Source organism: Rutilus rutilus, assembly GCF_951802725.1.
Source record: "Rutilus rutilus genome assembly, chromosome: 3".
Lineage (NCBI taxonomy): Eukaryota > Metazoa > Chordata > Actinopteri > Cypriniformes > Leuciscidae > Rutilus > Rutilus rutilus.
In genome coordinates, this window is record NC_140211.1 from 39,437,180 (window position 1) to 39,455,169 (window position 17,990).

A 17,990-nucleotide genomic window follows, 5' to 3' on the forward strand; every position below is an offset into this window, starting at 1 on the left:
CCAACTCTTTAATGTCCGTCCACCTTAAAGCCTCGATATCTTACCTCTTCCTCACGAGTCTGCACAGCTTCACCTCTTCAATCTCTACAAATCACGAATCACTCAGAGACTCTTGAATCGTAAGATTCATTAAATCTCAACGACCCAATGATTGAAAGCAGAAGAGTCGGTACTTGATGTACGCAGGGCTCGAGTTTTTCATTTTCAAATGCATAAATTAATACTAGAAGTTCTGGAGTTTTCTATCCCCCGTTGATTATATATTTTTTTGTTTTCCCTCAAGTGCGTCTGTTCATGTTACGTTAAGTGTTAGCCCCATCTAGTGGCTAAAAGCAAAATATAAAGCTCATTTAGCACTAATGGAAATGCGTCCCCTAGAGGCCACAGGCGGTACATGTTTACATTAGCCTGTTGAGCTAACTCTGGCTCATTTACAGTTATTTTACTGTTAATCAATGCGCACTGTCCCTGTAAAATAAACAAATAAATGAAATGAAATGTTTAAAATAAAAACCTCCAGTCTCTACCAGTCCTGCAAGATGTTATAATTAACGAGTCAACAGCGAATGTAATAAAAGTTTAGATTTTAATAATGCTTCTTGTTATAAATACATGGTTATCTTGAACACTTAATAAATAAGTCTTAAAAAGCACCCTCTGTTTCAGATCACTTTACAGGTGTCTATAAATACAATGCATTACAACAACAGTCTTTCAAAATGTACTGGGAAAAAAACGATTACATCTCTTGTTTTTCTGAGTGCAATAAAAGGTGTTTGATTGTGTTTTCGTGCGTTCTGGGAACAGACAGCGCTTTTCACTGAGACCTGATCCTTCTTCCTTCTAAAATACACATCTTTAGCAATTAAAAACAGATCCAAGATCAGCTTAAAGAAGCAGTTTTCGATAGAAAATATATGATGTGAGTGCAGTCCTTTTCGCCCCTCTGGTGTTTATAGTGTACATAATTGACCTTTATAATCATTTTAAATAGCAAAGACTGATAATGATCAGAGTTTGTATCAGACTTCATTTATGGTCAGCATTATGAATCTATTAAGTGTGAGGAACTCAAAGTATTAGGGTACAGAAAGGCTTTATATGGTCTATTAGCATTTGGTCAACAGGTTTTGAATGTCCATGTTGTGCTCCAGAAATTGATCTGGGACCAGACCTGCCTTATTCATGTATTTATAATGAAATATGTATTTGAAAGGCCAAAATTGATCTTGGATCATAAGTTACTACACATAATAAACATCCTCTGTTCTGATCAATACCAGTGCATAGCATTTGATTGGATTTAATAAGCTGTTCTAAAGGTGTTGGTAAATTTGTGTGTTATTTGGTAATTATTAAAGGGAAGGTTCACACACTCTCTGAGCGTATTATTATCTTCTTTAAGCTTTTCGTATGGCGTGTTTTCCTTTCTGAAGTTGGGAGACGTAGATTTTGGTTTTGGTGCCATCTGTGCGCTTGAACCAGACCTCTCCTGCGCTGATCCCTGTTATTACGACCCTAAGAGAAACACAAGAAAACAGGGAGACCGTTTCAATTGAAATGTCTTTGCAAACAAAGCCAAAGCGACAACAGATGCGGTCTTGTGTCTTATGATCTACTGACTGTGCTGGGCTGTTGTCATTGACTTCTAGAACGACACTGCTGCCTTTGGAGAATCTCTCTCCATCATAGAAGAGAGCCCCATCTTCACATCGCACGGACACCTGCCTGTCTGAGGGACAAACAGACACGCTCACCATCTTCAACATGTTACGCTTTAATAGCTCAGAATGCTCTAACCCTCTATTGTTGAGACGTTTTATCACTATATAGCAGGGGTGGGCAACTTCGGTCCTGGAGGGCCACTGTCCTACAGAGTTTAGCTTCAACCCTAATCAAACACACCTGAACAAGCTAATCAAGGTCCTCAGGATTACTAGAAAATTACAGGCAGGTGATTTTTTCAGGGTTGGAGCTAAACTCTGTAGGACAGTGGCCCTCCAGGACCGAAGTTGCCCACCCCTGCTATATAGGGATGTCTAGAAATTGCTGTCATTAAATTGGTTCACAGATGTAACATGATAATGGGTCTCATTCATGAAACACGAGCAGAACGGATTTTTGCGTAAATCGTGTGTAAAGTGGTTCTGGCGTAAATTTTCGGATTCATTAAAATGTTCGTATTTTCCAAATGTTAGTTGGTACGAAAGAAATCTACACCTGCTCCCAGCCACGCGTAAATAGTGCGTTTAACATCCGAACGGTTTGCTCATTAATAAGGCTGCATTTTAATTCACCTTAATCGGGTACATATTTACACAGCATTTTGAAAAAAATATTATATATAGTAATTACATACGGTTTTTCTTTTTACTTTTATCACGAGAGCCAGTAATAGCATCTGCAGTGCAAACGGAACACAAGTCCGCAAGTCTTTTTATTTTTTTATTTTTTTTACAATTCCGCAAGTCACAAGTGTTGCAGCCAAGCTTCATGTCGAACCATTTTCTTTTCACTTCTGGGACTGTTCGATTAACAGATGAAACTCCATTAACTGCATCTGTAATATGCTGCCAAAAATCCTTTTTTTTTAGGACCTGATACGCCACTATGTACGCTTGAAAATAAAATGTGGCGTTTTGAATGAACTTCTGATAATAAAACTTCAATTTCTGCATCTGAGAAATTTCTCTTCTTCATTCGCTTTTGAGAAGACATGTTGAAATCCTTCGTTTGGTGTCATAATTATGATGCCCATATATAGTTGTCAGTCGGTTTTAATGGGCGGGATTTATGGTAATTGAGAATGAGCGTGCACGCGCGTCCCATTTACGACTGATTGGAATTCATTAACACACACACACACATTTCACTGTCAAATCTGACGTTTACGAAGTATTTGTGAATCAGGAGAAGAATTTTCGGGAATGTCTATTTACGCGTAAATCACTCACATATTTACTCGTATATTTACGAATGTTTCATGAATGAGACCCATTGTGTAAAAGAGAAGTGGTAAAGGCATAAATAAACAAAACCCACATCTGGTTGTCAGTAGGTTGTGAAAACTTGTTATGCAAATAATATATGTTAGGAATATACTTAAGTGTGAACTAAATATCATGTTTTCAGACACTTCACTGCATTTTAATTAAAATTAAATTACATTAAATTGTATAATAGTTGAATTTATATCACAGTTTTTCCCGATTGCTAACGCAATTCATGAAACGATTCACCATTTTCTCGCAACTATAAAGACAATCTCAGAACTACATTCCAACTTGCACAAATCTCAAACCGTCACGTTTTATCTTTTGTCAGAATCAAACTTTGGCCTCAGATGACACACAGAACCTAACAAATTCACAGATTACTTTCCAGATCAATTCATAACACTGTAACAGAAACCTCTTATTGGGATTCAGGAATCATTTTGCAGCTCAATGTCTATTACAGTATTCAACATAAATGAAAGAGTGCAGATACAATAAAATACAACAATGAGCTTAGGAAAAATTACCGCCACTTGAATCAGTTATAGTGTGTTAACAATTGAGAAAAATTGGTATAGTAATTATTGTAAACTAAAATGCCATTTCAACTGAAACTTGTGTCATGTATTTAAATATTGGTAATTACAAATTTGTAATTCAGTACATTTACAATATATATAGTTTAAATGTTTGAACACACTACAGTTAAAATGATCCGTATCAAGCACCTTGCTTTAGTAGGTTAGTCAACATCAAAATAACTGAATTTCTTTAAATAATGGCAAAAGATGATTGAAACAATGCTTTAAAATGTAAAACTTTTAATTCAAAGTGCACTCTTTAACAGTGTACTTTAGTGTGTTAGGAAAGTGTACTTTCTTTAAGTAAACTTAACTGGTCTTTTATTTAATTAATATTATATTGTCTAATATTATATTAAGTAAAAAAAAAAAAAATTGAAGTACACTACAACTGCCCCAGACAGCAACATAGTGGAATCCACATGTACCAGATCTGGGCAGACACTACGTTGCTGTCTGGGCCACACTCAATACAATTAAGCACACTTTTTCACAAAGGCAGCATTATTAAAAGTGGTGTATTTGGTTGTAATTTATGCCTATTATGCCAACGAGGACAGCAAAGGAATGGAGGGATGAAAGTAAGAGCAAGAGTGAGATCTGGGGAGAAATAAAAAGACAAATGAGAGATGGAGTGGAATCAAATGTTACACGTCAAGCCATTTTTCTTCCACAAAAATAAAACAAGACTCTAAATGTGACATTAAAAATCAAAGAACTTTTAGTCGATCAGTCTGGAGTGACAGAACAAGGGAAATAGCGCTATAAATCAAATGTCAGTATCTAACTTAATCAGAGGCCAGACAGATAGAGCTTGTGAGTGAGGGTCAGGGCTAATGGAAGAAACTGGGACGGCAATGGAGAACACGTTTAAGCATTTGACACCATTTAAGCTAGAGACAGACAGTAACACTGTACATACTGTGTGTTTATCTATGAGTGAGTATCCCTGAAGGCATGTTTACTAGGAAGTATTTTACCAGATAAAGACCCCATTATTTGAAAACACACAGCAACACACTTTTTAAAGTGTTCCAAAAAAATTATACAGTCACATTTTTAGAGAGGGAAAGAGAGAGTCCAATTTTGCCCTAGAAAATCTATTCCGAGCCTGTCGGGAGGAAGAAATCATTGGTTACATAATATTTAGCCTAAGCCAAGGACCCTGACGGTCAGCACATGTGATTTCCCTCAATAAATATACAATGAGTTCATTCTTGGAGGCAGTCAGTTTTGTCAAATTTTAATGAAGTTCACCTGACTACCATGAGGTCCTAGACCTCCCAGTGTAGCTGCGTGAGAAAGACAGAGACCAACAGGGAAGCTTGAATGAAGAACTTAAATTAACCCAGTCCCATTTAATAATTGACTTACTGTCTGCTTTCTTTTTCAGAGGTATCAGTGCCGCTTTTGCCTGAAAGACAGAAAGATAAAAGTCACGATCCGTCACATAGCTTCACTGTGATTGAAGGGATGATCACTCAACATGAATACCTTCTTGATGGCTGTCCAGTCCTCCAGTATATCAATGTCTCTTAGCATATACACTATGTATGGCCCTAAAAAAACAGACAGACATGTTGAGCAAACAGGAGAGGAAGTAAGACAACTTGATTTTTGGGTGACTATACCAGGCATCTTAACTAGCTTAGCCCATTTTCAATCAGCTTCTTAAGAAAGACCATGCTGGTTGAGCAAAACTAGCAGAAATCAGCTTGGACCAGTATGGAAAGTCTCATGAGGTCTAGTCTCAATTTCCTTCTCAGAAAAGGTCCAAACAATAAGACGGCATGTTGTATGAAAGATTAAGGCCGTTATTTAATTAAATGAAATAAGTCATGTGTGATTCCTGTATAATCACACTTTCTGATCTCGACTACAAACTGTTAATTGGTGGCCTTTGGTGAATTGAATTAATGTACTGTAAGAACTTTTGGATAAAAGTGTCGGATAAATCACTAATTAGCAACTGTTGGTACTGGAACAGGATTTAATCTGGAAGGCAAGTGGTGACTGAACAAGAGAAGAAGAGATGGATCTGAATATAAAGAGAACAGTTCATTACCTGACACAAGAGCCGCCTTCTTTTTCCTGTCTGGGCGAATCAGGTGACGACTTCTCTTACACTTCTTTATCTTCTCTTCATCATTCCACCATTCTGATTGACAAAGACCAAGTTTGTGTGTTTAAGGATCTGGTTAGTATTTGTATGTGTTTCTAACAACTAGTAGCAATTCCTGGAGGACAAATATGCTTAAAAATGTCCCCAAAACAAGGTTCCCACAGCTTGGGAAACACTTAACGTAACACATAGATGCGCGTAACTAACGTAAATCAAGCAAGCTAGTACACTTTAGAAATAACACTTTCATCCGACCGGAGGGAATAATATGGATTTTTTTTCCAGAAAACTTATTGCACAAAATAAATTCAAGCACTTTCAAGGACTATGTATGTTTATTTTCCAAAACTTTCCAGGGCCTTGATTTTTTTTTTTAGATTCACAAACTTTCAAGGATTTCAAGGACCCGTGGGAACCCTGCCACAAGTAGGACAAAACCTCCTCTTGAAAAAGTGTTTCATAAATAAAGTGAATAATGTTTTTGTTATTATAAAATAAGTAATATTCTATATCTAATTTTTATAAATAGAAATATACAACAATAATTTGTTTTAATTTAGGGACACTGTTTAGAGATTTGCATGAACTTGAGAGACTGTGTGACCCGAACAATCGCTTCCTCTCTCAGCTCTGACATAGCAGAAGAGAGCGTTTAATGGTAACACTATAGTGTGCTTTACTGTATCATATTTGAAATGTACATTTCTAAGGTGCCTAAATGATCAACATGATCAAACTGATTTTTTTTTAAGAGTAAAGTAAAAGGACTTTTAGTATCATTCTAAAAATACCCCCCTTCAGGTCATGGTCCATGTGTCTTTTTGCAGTGAAATCTTTACTGATTTTTATAAAGAAAACTCTCAATCATCACTGTATTGCATTGCATTAAATGTGTTTTTCCCACAGAATAAAAACTACAGAGCTTTTATCATAAAACTAAGCATTTAAATATCATCTTATGATAAGTATATGCATTTTATGCAAGTAGTTTGCTATACTGTTATACAGATATCATTGACTTACATTATAAGATAACAGGAGCCGTTTTCACAAAACCACTAAGACTTCTCCTAAACAGCAGTAAAAGTTCTTATGTAAGAGTTTCCTCTTAAAACCTATTCACAAAGCAGCTGAGACCAAGTTGTGGCATGTGTGATTCCTGTATATTCACACTTTCTGATCTCGACTACAAACTGGTAATTGGTGGCCTTTGGTGAATTGTATAATAAGAACTTTTGAATAAAACTGTCAGATAAATGACTAATTAGCAACTGGAACAGGATTTAATCTGGAAGGCAAGTGGTGACAGAAGTGGTGACGGAAAAAGAGAACAATTTTAGGACTAAAATTAGGACTGACACGCCCATTATTTTTAATAGTTTCTCCTACTTTTAGCCTTAAGATGTTTCGTGAATACGGCCCGAGATTTTAGTCAGGTAGCACACCTGACCTGTAGTAAGCTTAGGGACTGAGAAGCTACATCCCTGTTCAGATAGCCAGGTAAATGTGTGTGTGTGTGTGTGTGTGTATACCTGAACTCTGTTTGTCATCCTCCAGTCTGCGGATCTTCTCCATCAGTTCTGTTTTCATGGCATCAAGCAAGAGTGTCCTCTCACTCTAGAGAAATGAGCATCTCATTACATACACACACTGACTCGATACGATTCATGCACTGTCAACAAACAAACAAACAAACAAACAAACAAACACAACTGTTTTGGCAGAGACATGCACGTATTTATTTGCAGCAGTGTTTTTTCTGTGTGACACTGCATCTAGATTATGATAAATGTGGTGTGTGCATGTTTGTTTGTATATGAATCTGTGTATTAAAATGTATTATGACTACTAGGCATGTAAGTTTGTTGAATCATGAAAAACCCAGCAGCAGAACCATGTAAATTCTATGGTACATGAATATGTACATGATACAGATGGTAACCAACCAGAATGCCTATTACCGCCGCGGCAAAACTACTGCGGCAAAAATAAACCAGTCGCATTTCAAAGTCATTCGCGAAGTGACCGCCAAGTGGCGCAAAGGGATATTGTGCAAAACAGCAGCAATTGCTGCATTTTTTTCAATTGCCGTAAGTGGGGTTAATGTCAATTAACAGTAAGGATGAAATACTACAACTATGGTAAACAGAATAGAACATTTTATAAGGCCAGAAAAATAGAATAACAAGTTAAAAATAGAGACGATAACAATATAACCTGTATTTCATATTGTAGGCCTAGACGTCGGTGGGCGACAAGCCTATTCCCCGGGGAGCAGTGCGAAAAAAAGAAAAAAAAATTTAATACCAAAAATAACAAACAAAAGTAAATTATGTGCAATGAAGCTGATTATTTGTTCTATTCTATTGAGGAACGAATGAAGAGCGCTTCTCGCTCGTGTGAGCGAACACACATTGGAACGTTTGGGCATTTCGCAACGAGTAAAGTCATGGCCGAGTGGTAGAACTTACGTTTCGATCATTTAGATGACACGGGTTCAAATCCCGAACCAACTTGGACTACTGAAATTTTTATATTAACCTATTAATGCATTTTATAGCCTATTATTGATGCAGAGAGATTTGTCTAGTTCTAAAACTCTGTTACAACATAGTTTTTTGCTTATATTTATAAAATAAAATTACCATGCATTTCCATTTTACACTAAGGAACAAATATTATACACTGACTTTACTTCTGTAGCCTATAATAATTCCAATCGTAATTTCAAAAGCAGTTCTGTTAAAAAAAAAATATATATATATAGGAATATATATTATATATATATATATAAAAAAAAAAATATATATATATATATATATATATATATATAGGAAAGGACAAGGAAAGGGTGAAAATCTCACTCTAATTAAATGTAGGCTAAATCGCCCTGAATTAAATTGTAAAAACAGATCAAATAAATGTATTTGTCAATGTTGCGATATTGTTTCATTCAAGGTCATAATTATTCTATAAATGTTATTTAGTTTAACAGCAGCACGAAGCACTGTGGTTCGAGATTTATTTGAATAAAAAAAATAAAAAACTTAATTCACAAATCGCACCCTGGTTGTAAGGATTCAAAGATCCCTGTGGAATTTAATATTGAGTTGAACAAATGAACATGCGTTTGAAGATTGTATTTAGTTTTGCTTGGAAAAAGCTGGCCCAAACTGAAGTAGCGTTTTAATTCTTCAATTATTGAAATAGGCCTAATTAAATATTTAGTAATAAACATTTATGACAGAAATATTACTACATAGCCTAAATTATTTAATTCCTTCATTATCAACACTTGAATAGCCTATTGCTAATGTCTAGAATAGCGATTTAAGTGTGAATTGCAAACTCTTTGTTTGCAGTCTCAAACTCAGATAGCCTGTGGGGGGTTTGGAGAAGGCAGTATAGTGGCTTTATTGTGGGGGTGCAGGACAATAGGTGTTAATGTTCCGTCTTTCATATGGAGACTGTCGGATAGCAAACCTGATGAGCAGGCAAAGGCAAAATTATTTTAAGGATAAATCTCAAAATCTCCAAAAGTCCATATGTAGGCCCTATATCTTATTAAATTATAAATATTGTAGTTTTATTGATTGTATTTAAAGGTTTTCCACACACAATTTCAATTTAGCAGATACAGAGCTTTTTAATTCGCGATCAACCTCGTTTTATTGTAAGGTGAATTCAGCAAGGCCTTGAAGCAAGTATCTTTGCAGCAACAAAGGCTATTTGTTACAGTTTTTTCTTTCGTGATTTGTGTGGATGACACGCAGCGACATATACAGTATTACCAGCTGTATGGTGTGTTTTTACCCTGAAATGTTTAATTTCGAGAAAGACTCGCAGTGAGGGAGACAAAAGAAACTTACTAAAAAAAGATCCAGCGCGAGAGAGAGGCCAAGAAAAACGCCTGTTCTTAATTTATGTTGCTTTGTACCGTTAACATTTTTTAACTTAGCTGCAATTTCTTTGACAATAGAAATGTAAAATGTTGCAAGAATAAGATTCTGTGTTTCTTATTTTGCATCGCAAAGGGAATAAACTGTCCCGACACTTTATTTATACCTTGAAATGTGCGAAAAAAATTGTTTTACATTTACATTGTTTATTTCTTTTAATTGAAAGCAATACTGTATTGAAAGTATTTTTCTGATTTGTTCGATCTGTTTTGAAAAATGTCTTCAGTTGCTATGGCCGGGTATCACTGTTAGTCATATCAATTTCGTGAATGATTCACAATTTTTTTTTTTTTTAGCAGATTAAAGACGAGCTTCATCATTTTCATTTTCTGGTGCGATCGGCTGACAGTCTTCCTTCATCAGATGTGTCGTCTTTGCAGTGACTCAACTGGAATGTAGCAAATTTATGTTGTAATGTACAATTGATAATTAAACAAGATGCTTGACTTTAATAAACAGATACATATTTAAGCATCAAGAACGGAAAAACATAAACACTGTCGGCTACACTGAGATTTGATCTCGGATCGCTTGAAGCTCCGAGAGGCTCATGTTGTTGCATTGACCACAGAGCTATCGTCTGAATACTGTTAAACTAATGTCTTATGCCCTTACAAAGCCTCATTGATGTGGCCTAATATTTTTCTATTGCAATGTTTTATGTTGATTTTTTTTTTCATTATTTAATTTATTCAATTTAATTTCAGTAATTTCAGTATTGTGATTATGAATTCGTTCAGTGTTTCATTTGAATTGATTTGCTACCAGCTTTCAATCGCTTTCAACGAGCCGTGGCGCGGAGGCAGATTACGCAATAGAGAGAATAAACTGACACTTTGCAAAGTCTGTGATTGTAGCGCCTCTTAGCGGTAAGAGGCTGCAAATACACACCCGCAAAAAAAGTACATTTACATTTACATTTATTCATTTAGCTGACGCTTTTATCCAAAGCGACTTACAATTGCTATATATGTCAGAGGTCGCACGCCTCTGGAGCAACTAGGGGTTAAGTGTCTTGCTCAGGGACACATTGGTGTCTCACAGTGGATTCGAACCCGGGTCTCTCACACCAAAGGCATGTGTCTTATCCATTGCGCCACACCACCCAAAGTATTATTCTGGTTGAGTACCATCTGTAATTAAGTACCATGGTACCACACAATTAGCTTTTTGAGTCTTTAACTACTATGTACCTACATAAAAAAAAGTTAGGTACAACGTATTGTGTACATGTTTTATTGCAAAACAGTTTTGCTGCTATTGTGGTGGGATGTGGGTAAGGTTAGCGGCAGGTTTGGTTGTATGGTTAGGTTTAATGGTGGATTAAAGTGTAAGTGAACGTTCAACGGTGCAATTAATAGAAATTAATTACAGCTGTAGTTACATGCAGGTATTTGTAATAAAGTACAGGGTTACATTTTATTTTAAGGTGTCATTGTTACAGTGTAATTATATATTTAAGTACTGAATAATAATAATTAACAACATGTACTTACTATAGGGTTAGGGTAGGATTAGGTTTTGGTTGAGGGTTAATTGCATGTAATTATGCATAATTTACTCTTATAGCTATGGTAAGTACATGTAACATACATCACAAGGACACTGTAAATGTGTCACCATGTACAGTGTAAAAACATGTATGTACACAAGAATTGCATTGTATCAAATGATTAATTGAAATGTTAGCCTTTACCTCTAAATGTTGTTTTGCCCCCTGCACTTCACATTCATGTTTGTGTTTGACCACTTGCAGACATAGTTCTCTGTACACACCTAGATGGGGCGACAGGGAAATCAGTGAATAAACAAATAACAGTTGATCCAAGACCTGCAGTTAAGGTGAAAGAGAGAAATTATAAGTAGAGGTCGACCAATATTGGATTTTGCCGATACCGACAACTAAGTTGGGCAGTGCCTGCCGAAAGAAGATTAATGAAACAATAGTTTTAAAAAAAATGATTCTGTATCAAAACATAACACTCAAAGTAAAATAGTGCTGAACTTTAAGCAGTATTGACCGATGCATGAAAATGTATTGAACTTTTAAATTAAATATATAAATATTAATATATATTAATTAATAGCCTTTGGCTTGCTTGGTTGGGGACATTTAATATTCAACAATAATATTGATCTGCCTGCAATGACATCATTATATGAGAACTGAACTGAGCTGGATGATGACATCACTGTTTTCTCCAGAGCGACTACATATTTTAAATGAACTATATTAATACCTTTTTTACAACAAAAATGAACCATCACTGAACTTACTTAAGCTGGACTATGATGCTATTTTCTTCTGGAAACAAACTTTGTTGTAGTATTTACCTGTTATCACTGTAAAGCTGCTTTGAAAAAATCTGTATTGTAAAAAGCACTATATAAATAAAGGTGACTTGACTTGACTAAAACATGGTCAAGTGTGTGTGTGTGTGTGTGTTTAGCTATAACCTAGAAACATGTCATGTAAATTTCATAAGTAACACTTCACAATAATGTACCATTTGTTAACATTAATGCATTAGCTTTCATGAACAATATGATATAGTTTACAGCGTTTAGTATTAGTAATTTAGTATTATAGTATTAGTATTTGTAAAAACAATTTTTCATTGACGTTAGTTACTAATGTGCATTAACTAATCTTAAGTTTTATAAATGTAGTTGTAGTAAATTATTGAAATTATTGAATGAACAATACGTCTACGGCATTATAATCTTAGTTAATGGCACTGACGACCTGGCCATCTTTAAATATCAACAACATAAGACCATGCTTGGTTCCAGAATCAAATCACAGAGGGTGATTCTAATAAAGCGCAGGTATAGCAAGTAAACAGCAGTTTAAATAGTAGGCACCCTTACATGACTTGCTCGGTCCAACATTAAGCTAGATAAATGTGCGCTATTATTAGGAGCATGTCAAAGTGTCTGTGCAGAGTGTGGAAGCTGAAGTATAGCACGCTTACTGCATGACATGGGCCCTGTCCCAAAAGGCACCCTAAACACTCGAGGTCTTCCTATGAGTCTGCACTTTCATGACGTAACGCCACTTTGCCTGTGGGGTGGAAGTCTGCTGTGGAGCTCGCTTCAGTGCATGCTCAGCAAAAGTGCGCATCGAGGGCACATATCGACCGCAAAGAGAGAGCCAGCACCCTTCTGAAACCTAAAATGACAAACGGGACACATGGGCTTAAAGGTCCCATTGCATGGATTATTTTATTATTTTAGAATGTTTCCTGGGGTGCCCTTATAATGTTAGTATGTTTTTTAGATCAAAAGTTGTTATAATTTAGAAATAAAAGGCATATTTCCTTGCCTGATTTTAGCCTCTGATTTGAATGCTCTGTTTGAAGGGGCGTGCCTGCTGTGAGACTTCAGTGTAAACGCCCACTGCTGTGATTGGCTGACATGCTTGCATATGAAATATTTAGCATTACATGTGGAACTCTCTCGAAAACTTTTACTATTACAGCTATTATACGTTTTTACTATTACAGATATCGGGATTAACGAATCGTGAGAAGTTTTTTAAGTATTTAGATCTATTCCCATCACTTAAAAGTGATGTGTTGCAGTGATGAGCATTGAGCAGATGACAGCCTGTTGATCGCGTGAATGAAGATCTTATCATTGTAACAGTTTCTGCACTCTCACTAATGATTTCACCAATGCAAACATGAGGTAAGTACAGGTAGAGCTTCGTTGTGCAGCGTAACAGCGTCATTGATTTCATAACGAGTTTTGGCAAGTGTCCAGATAAACTCGCGCTGTGTGATTGACAGCTTGGGCGATTGGAAAGGGATTGTTCTTTGATCGCTTTCTGTAAATTAATCACAGTTTAAGTAAGATTATTTTCATCCTACTAAGAGAAACGACGTGAAGTTGATCGTTTAGTCACTGGCTTGATTTACTGATGCATAAACAGTATTGAACGACTTTGAGAGAAAGATTATCTGTCTGAACTTGAACAATTACACATCAGAAATTCACATAACCCACTGGTTCTTCAGAGGCTCGGATGAAGGAACTAAAAAAATACTTTTGTGTTCATTTGTACATCCAAACACTGAGCAACTGCCATGCTTCGCTCGTTTGCAAGCCATGATGTCTCTCGAGGAAAAACCAATATCACGCTCGCGCAGCTCATTTTCTCATGGGCGGGCCAAATTATTTTTGCGGGCAAAGAAGAGAAAGGGGAGGTAACCTTTCCCCTTATGACGACATAAGGGGAAGATTTCTAGATTCGCCCGTCTGAGCTTTAATTTTCTCAAAAATACCCAGGGCTTGGTTTACACCCATCAAAACGTCTAGCCACTGGGGGACCATAGGCAGGCTAGGGGACCTCATATTAAGATACAAAAAACGTGAGAGAAGGTGAAATTGTCATGCAATGGGACCTTTAACCGACATGTGCACGCGGCAGCCATTGTAAGTCTACAAGACCGAAAGTGCATATGAAGTGTGCCATTGGGACAGGGCCATAGAGGCGCTGGCGCGATCACTTGCAATTATTTTCTGTTAACATTGGAAAGAACTTAAAATACTTCATTTTTGGTCATACAGATAAGAGTAATGCATCATTAGAAACTGTACATTTATTTGTGTACACTCACAATAACAAACCATTTTTGTAAAATAAAGAAAACAAACAGGATAGGCTTACTGCCATCTCGATCTCCGTGAACTGTAGCGCATCCTGAAATAAATAAACTGAAACTTAGTGTACACTTGCCTCACATACATGAGAAATATAACTAGAGAGTTTGAAATGTCTACTTTTAAACTAAACAAATCAAATCGAAAATATTATCGAAATATTCTGGGAAATATCGAACGTGCATATAGGCAATGCGCATTCACTTCCGCGGAGATGCAACTTAGCTGGCTAATGAATTAATAAACGCCCAAGCTGGATATAAACTAATGAAAATAGACCGTAACAATCATGACATTTAAACATTTATTCTGGATTTGTCACATTGTTCTTATCACTTGATAATGTCCTCTCAGCCTTGTCGACGAACATACTGCTGTTCTCTACCAATGCAGCATCTAGTCAACAAATTGATTATTTTTAAATATGACAATGTGTTCTGTAGTGTACATACATTTTATTTGTCGAAGTTTCACATCAGCATCTGATTCCGCTCCGTTTCAAGCCAAAAACACAATGAGGATTGATACGTTTTTATTTGGCCTCTAGAGGCCGCTCTTGTACTGTGTAATGACAGCGGAGCCTTTTCAGCCGCAATGGACGCAACCGGGAGAAACTATCGTTGTGGATTATTGGCGATAATGATAGTTCCAGAAATCAGCTATTGGTGCAGATGAATCGGCAAAACCAATAAATCGGTGGACCTCTAATCATAAGGCAGATATGTGTGTCACCTGCCACTTGTGTCCTCTGTTGTAGGTTCTGCTGCAGTGTTGCCAGAGGTTCTTTGTACTCTCCTGCCTTTCCTGTCAACACCTCATCCAGCTTCATTTTAACCTGGTGCAGACGTTCTTGAAAAAGCCTGAAATCAATGAAAAAGTCATCTAAGGAGCTCCAGAATTTGGTTGTAGCCACAATGTAGAGTCAATGTTCTTCAAACAATACAATTTGTTTGAACAATACAATACAGAATATGGATTTTTATTGGTAGGCTTCCTCTTAAGCCCATCCATCCCAGATAATGGCCCTGTTTCTTTTGGACTAAAAAAAGAAATGCCACCTAGCCCAAACCTATAAGAAAGAAGTATTCTTACTTGTCTTTTAACTCCAGGAATTGTTTTTCTAGGTCAGACATTTCATCCAGGCACTGTGATCGTCTTCTCTCACAATCTTCATCATCCATTTCTGAAAGAGAGATCCAATCCAGGTCATTCTCTTTTCCTTTCGATTCCAGTCAGACTTCACTAAACTGTATATTCTGAATATATTTTAAAATGTAATTTATTCCTGTGATGGCAAAGCTGAATTTTCAGCATAATTACTCCAGTACTAAAAGAACATTTTAAAAATGTATAACCCTCAGTTAATGGCCCTAAAAAATAAGGTTTCATTTTCTTTATGCAAAATATAATTTCATTTTATGGTGAAATATTACTCTCCCAATGCAACTTTATCAGCAGCTGCAACAATACACTGAGAAAAGTATAAATCATTTAATCTGATATAAACAGACCTGAACTCTCTTCCTCTTCTTCCTCTTCCTCCTCTGCCTCACTGTCCTCCAGGTCGCTGTCCCGCTCCTCTCCACTCTCCTCCATCGTCTCCTCGGCCTCTCCTCCATCTCTCTCTCGCTCCTCCTCCGCCTCACCGTTAGTTTGAGGAAGCTCAGAGTCGGCCTCCGTCTCCATCTCCTCCTCTGGCTCTCTGGAAGCGGGCTGAGCTGGCATGACTGCTTATAGCACTGTATTAAACGGTGTAATAACAACGGTAAGATCTCATGGAGTACAATTATATGGTGTCTGATGCAGTGAATAAACAACCCACACTAATTAATATAATATAAAATTACATAAATTATGGTAATACATGTATTAAATGAATCTAAATAAATTATATTTTATTATACTAAATAATAAAATAACACACTGTAAATTTTCTCATCTAGGCTACTCTCCCAATTTTAATTTTTATATTTTCTCATCAGAAAATGTTTATGATAACTTGCATAAGTGACTGACCCATAATAATTTGTTAACAAGTTTATATGTATAATCAAATATGAGTATACTGTATATGTACAGTACCTGTCAAAAGTTTGGAAACATTACATTTTTTTAATGTTTTTGAAAGAAGTCTCTTATGCTCACCAAGGCTGCATTTATTTAATCAAAAATACAGTAAAAACAGTAATATTGTGGCATGTTATTACAAATTTAAATGAATTATTTTCTATTTTAATAAATTTAAAAATATATATTTTTAGCATCATTACTGTCTCTATATATTAAAATATATAATAAAATATGTTTATACATCATCCAGTTTTCAGTGTCATATGATCCTTTCGAAATCATTCTGATATGCTGATTTGCTGCTCAAGAAACATTTATTATCAATATTATTATTATTTTCAATGTTGAAAACAGTTTTTGCTTACTAACATTTTTGTGGAAACAATGATACCATTTGTGGTAGGATTAAAAAAGAGAGAAATTAATCATTTTATTCATCAAGGATACATTAAATTGATCAAAAGTGAAAATGAAGACATTTATCATGTTACAAGAGTTTTAATTTGTAACAAATTATAGTTGTTTCCTGTATTTTATATTAAATAAATGCAGCCTTGGCGAGCATAAGAGACTTCTTTCACAAACATAAATCTGTAATGTTTCCAAGCAAATGTTTGACGTGCATGTCAAGACAAATGACCAAACTAAAGACCTCTAGATGACACTGGCAGCTAAAAGCACAGTACCCAGAGACAGCAGGATATATTTAACACCCTATTAACCACTACTTTATGTTAAATTAGAAAGAGGAGACTTCTGACATAGTTCGTAGTGTGATGAATTAGCACTCTTCAGTGGGATTTATGTGATTACGAGCGCGTTCACAGTCTCGACGTGTATCATGTCCATCCTCTAAAGGCCGCACAGCACTGACTTTACATTACAAGCTCATTAATCATTCTCCACATCTATAGCACATATATTATCATCTGTGAGATACATTAATAGTTACAGTCTCGTGCTGTTCACATATAATTGTGGATTTAAGTTAGTTATAAAAACTCGTTTTCAAATTGAACAACTCCGCAGTTCATTCACAGACATGAAGTGTCCGGTTTAACGCGGTACAGAGATGTTAATGCACGAGAGTGAAAAACAAACGTTTACGCCTATTAAAACGTCTCATTTACAATGTAGTAATTGATCATCTTACTTCGTAACGTTGTATTGGGTCTCTTGATCGCTCCATGAATCATGTTCTCCGCAAATGAACCGATGCAAGACATGGGATAGCAATACACAACGATCTTACAAACAAACTCTAAGTGCATAAACCACAGCAAAACAGCTTACCTTTTTGTCGATTACTGTTTAAGTCATGAGAAATATTACATATTGTCGAGAGAATTTGCATATCATGGCAAGTTGACATCGGACAAGTCTACTTCCTCAGCGTTTAGACGTTTGTCACACACTACCGCTTTGAGGCGCTAGCCAATCAATGCAAACCTCGCTACTTCTAAGAACCAATAGAAGCTCGGAGTTGAAGAATCGATGTCTCGTTCATTTGAATACGGTGATCAAACAGACCAATAGCACTTTGAGCTGCTTAACTTTCTACCAACTGACGAGGATGAGCTGAAGAGACACATATTTG

The 17,990-nt window shown here is 36.1% G+C and overlaps 1 protein-coding gene across 2 annotated transcripts; it reads right to left on the minus strand.

The window, feature by feature from the left end:
- Positions 1-569: 569 nt before the first annotated feature.
- On the minus strand, positions 570-17,809 carry brms1 (BRMS1 transcriptional repressor and anoikis regulator). 2 transcript variants are annotated; one of them, XM_084404006.1, is made up of 11 exons: positions 17,687-17,809; positions 15,835-16,062; positions 15,416-15,506; positions 15,056-15,183; positions 11,355-11,434; positions 7,232-7,316; positions 5,643-5,735; positions 5,072-5,136; positions 4,952-4,991; positions 1,624-1,732; positions 570-1,518 (listed from the first exon to the last, which is right to left on the minus strand). In XM_084404006.1, exons 2-11 carry the CDS (start codon positions 16,046-16,048, stop codon positions 1,401-1,403), a joined length of 1,023 nt encoding a protein of 340 aa, XP_084260132.1. In that variant the 5' UTR covers positions 16,049-16,062; positions 17,687-17,809; the 3' UTR covers positions 570-1,400. The 2 variants fall into 2 exon arrangements, with proteins under 2 accessions (XP_084260132.1, XP_084260133.1); XM_084404007.1 differs by lacking the exon at positions 1,624-1,732.
- Between the last annotated feature and the right edge of the window lie 181 nt (positions 17,810-17,990).

Bases quoted from the DNA above. Each gene is read 5' to 3' on its own strand.
- brms1 (XM_084404006.1), bottom strand. From the start codon at position 16,048: ATGCCAGCTCAGCCCGCTTCCAGAGAGCCAGAGGAGGAGATGGAGACG. The intron at 11,435-15,055 runs GTGACACACATA...CGCCCCATCTAG, and splicing joins ACAGAGGACACAAGTGGCAG to GTGTGTACAGAGAACTATGT. The intron at 1,519-1,623 runs GTCAGTAGATCA...TGTTTCTCTTAG, and splicing joins AATGACAACAGCCCAGCACA to GGTCGTAATAACAGGGATCA.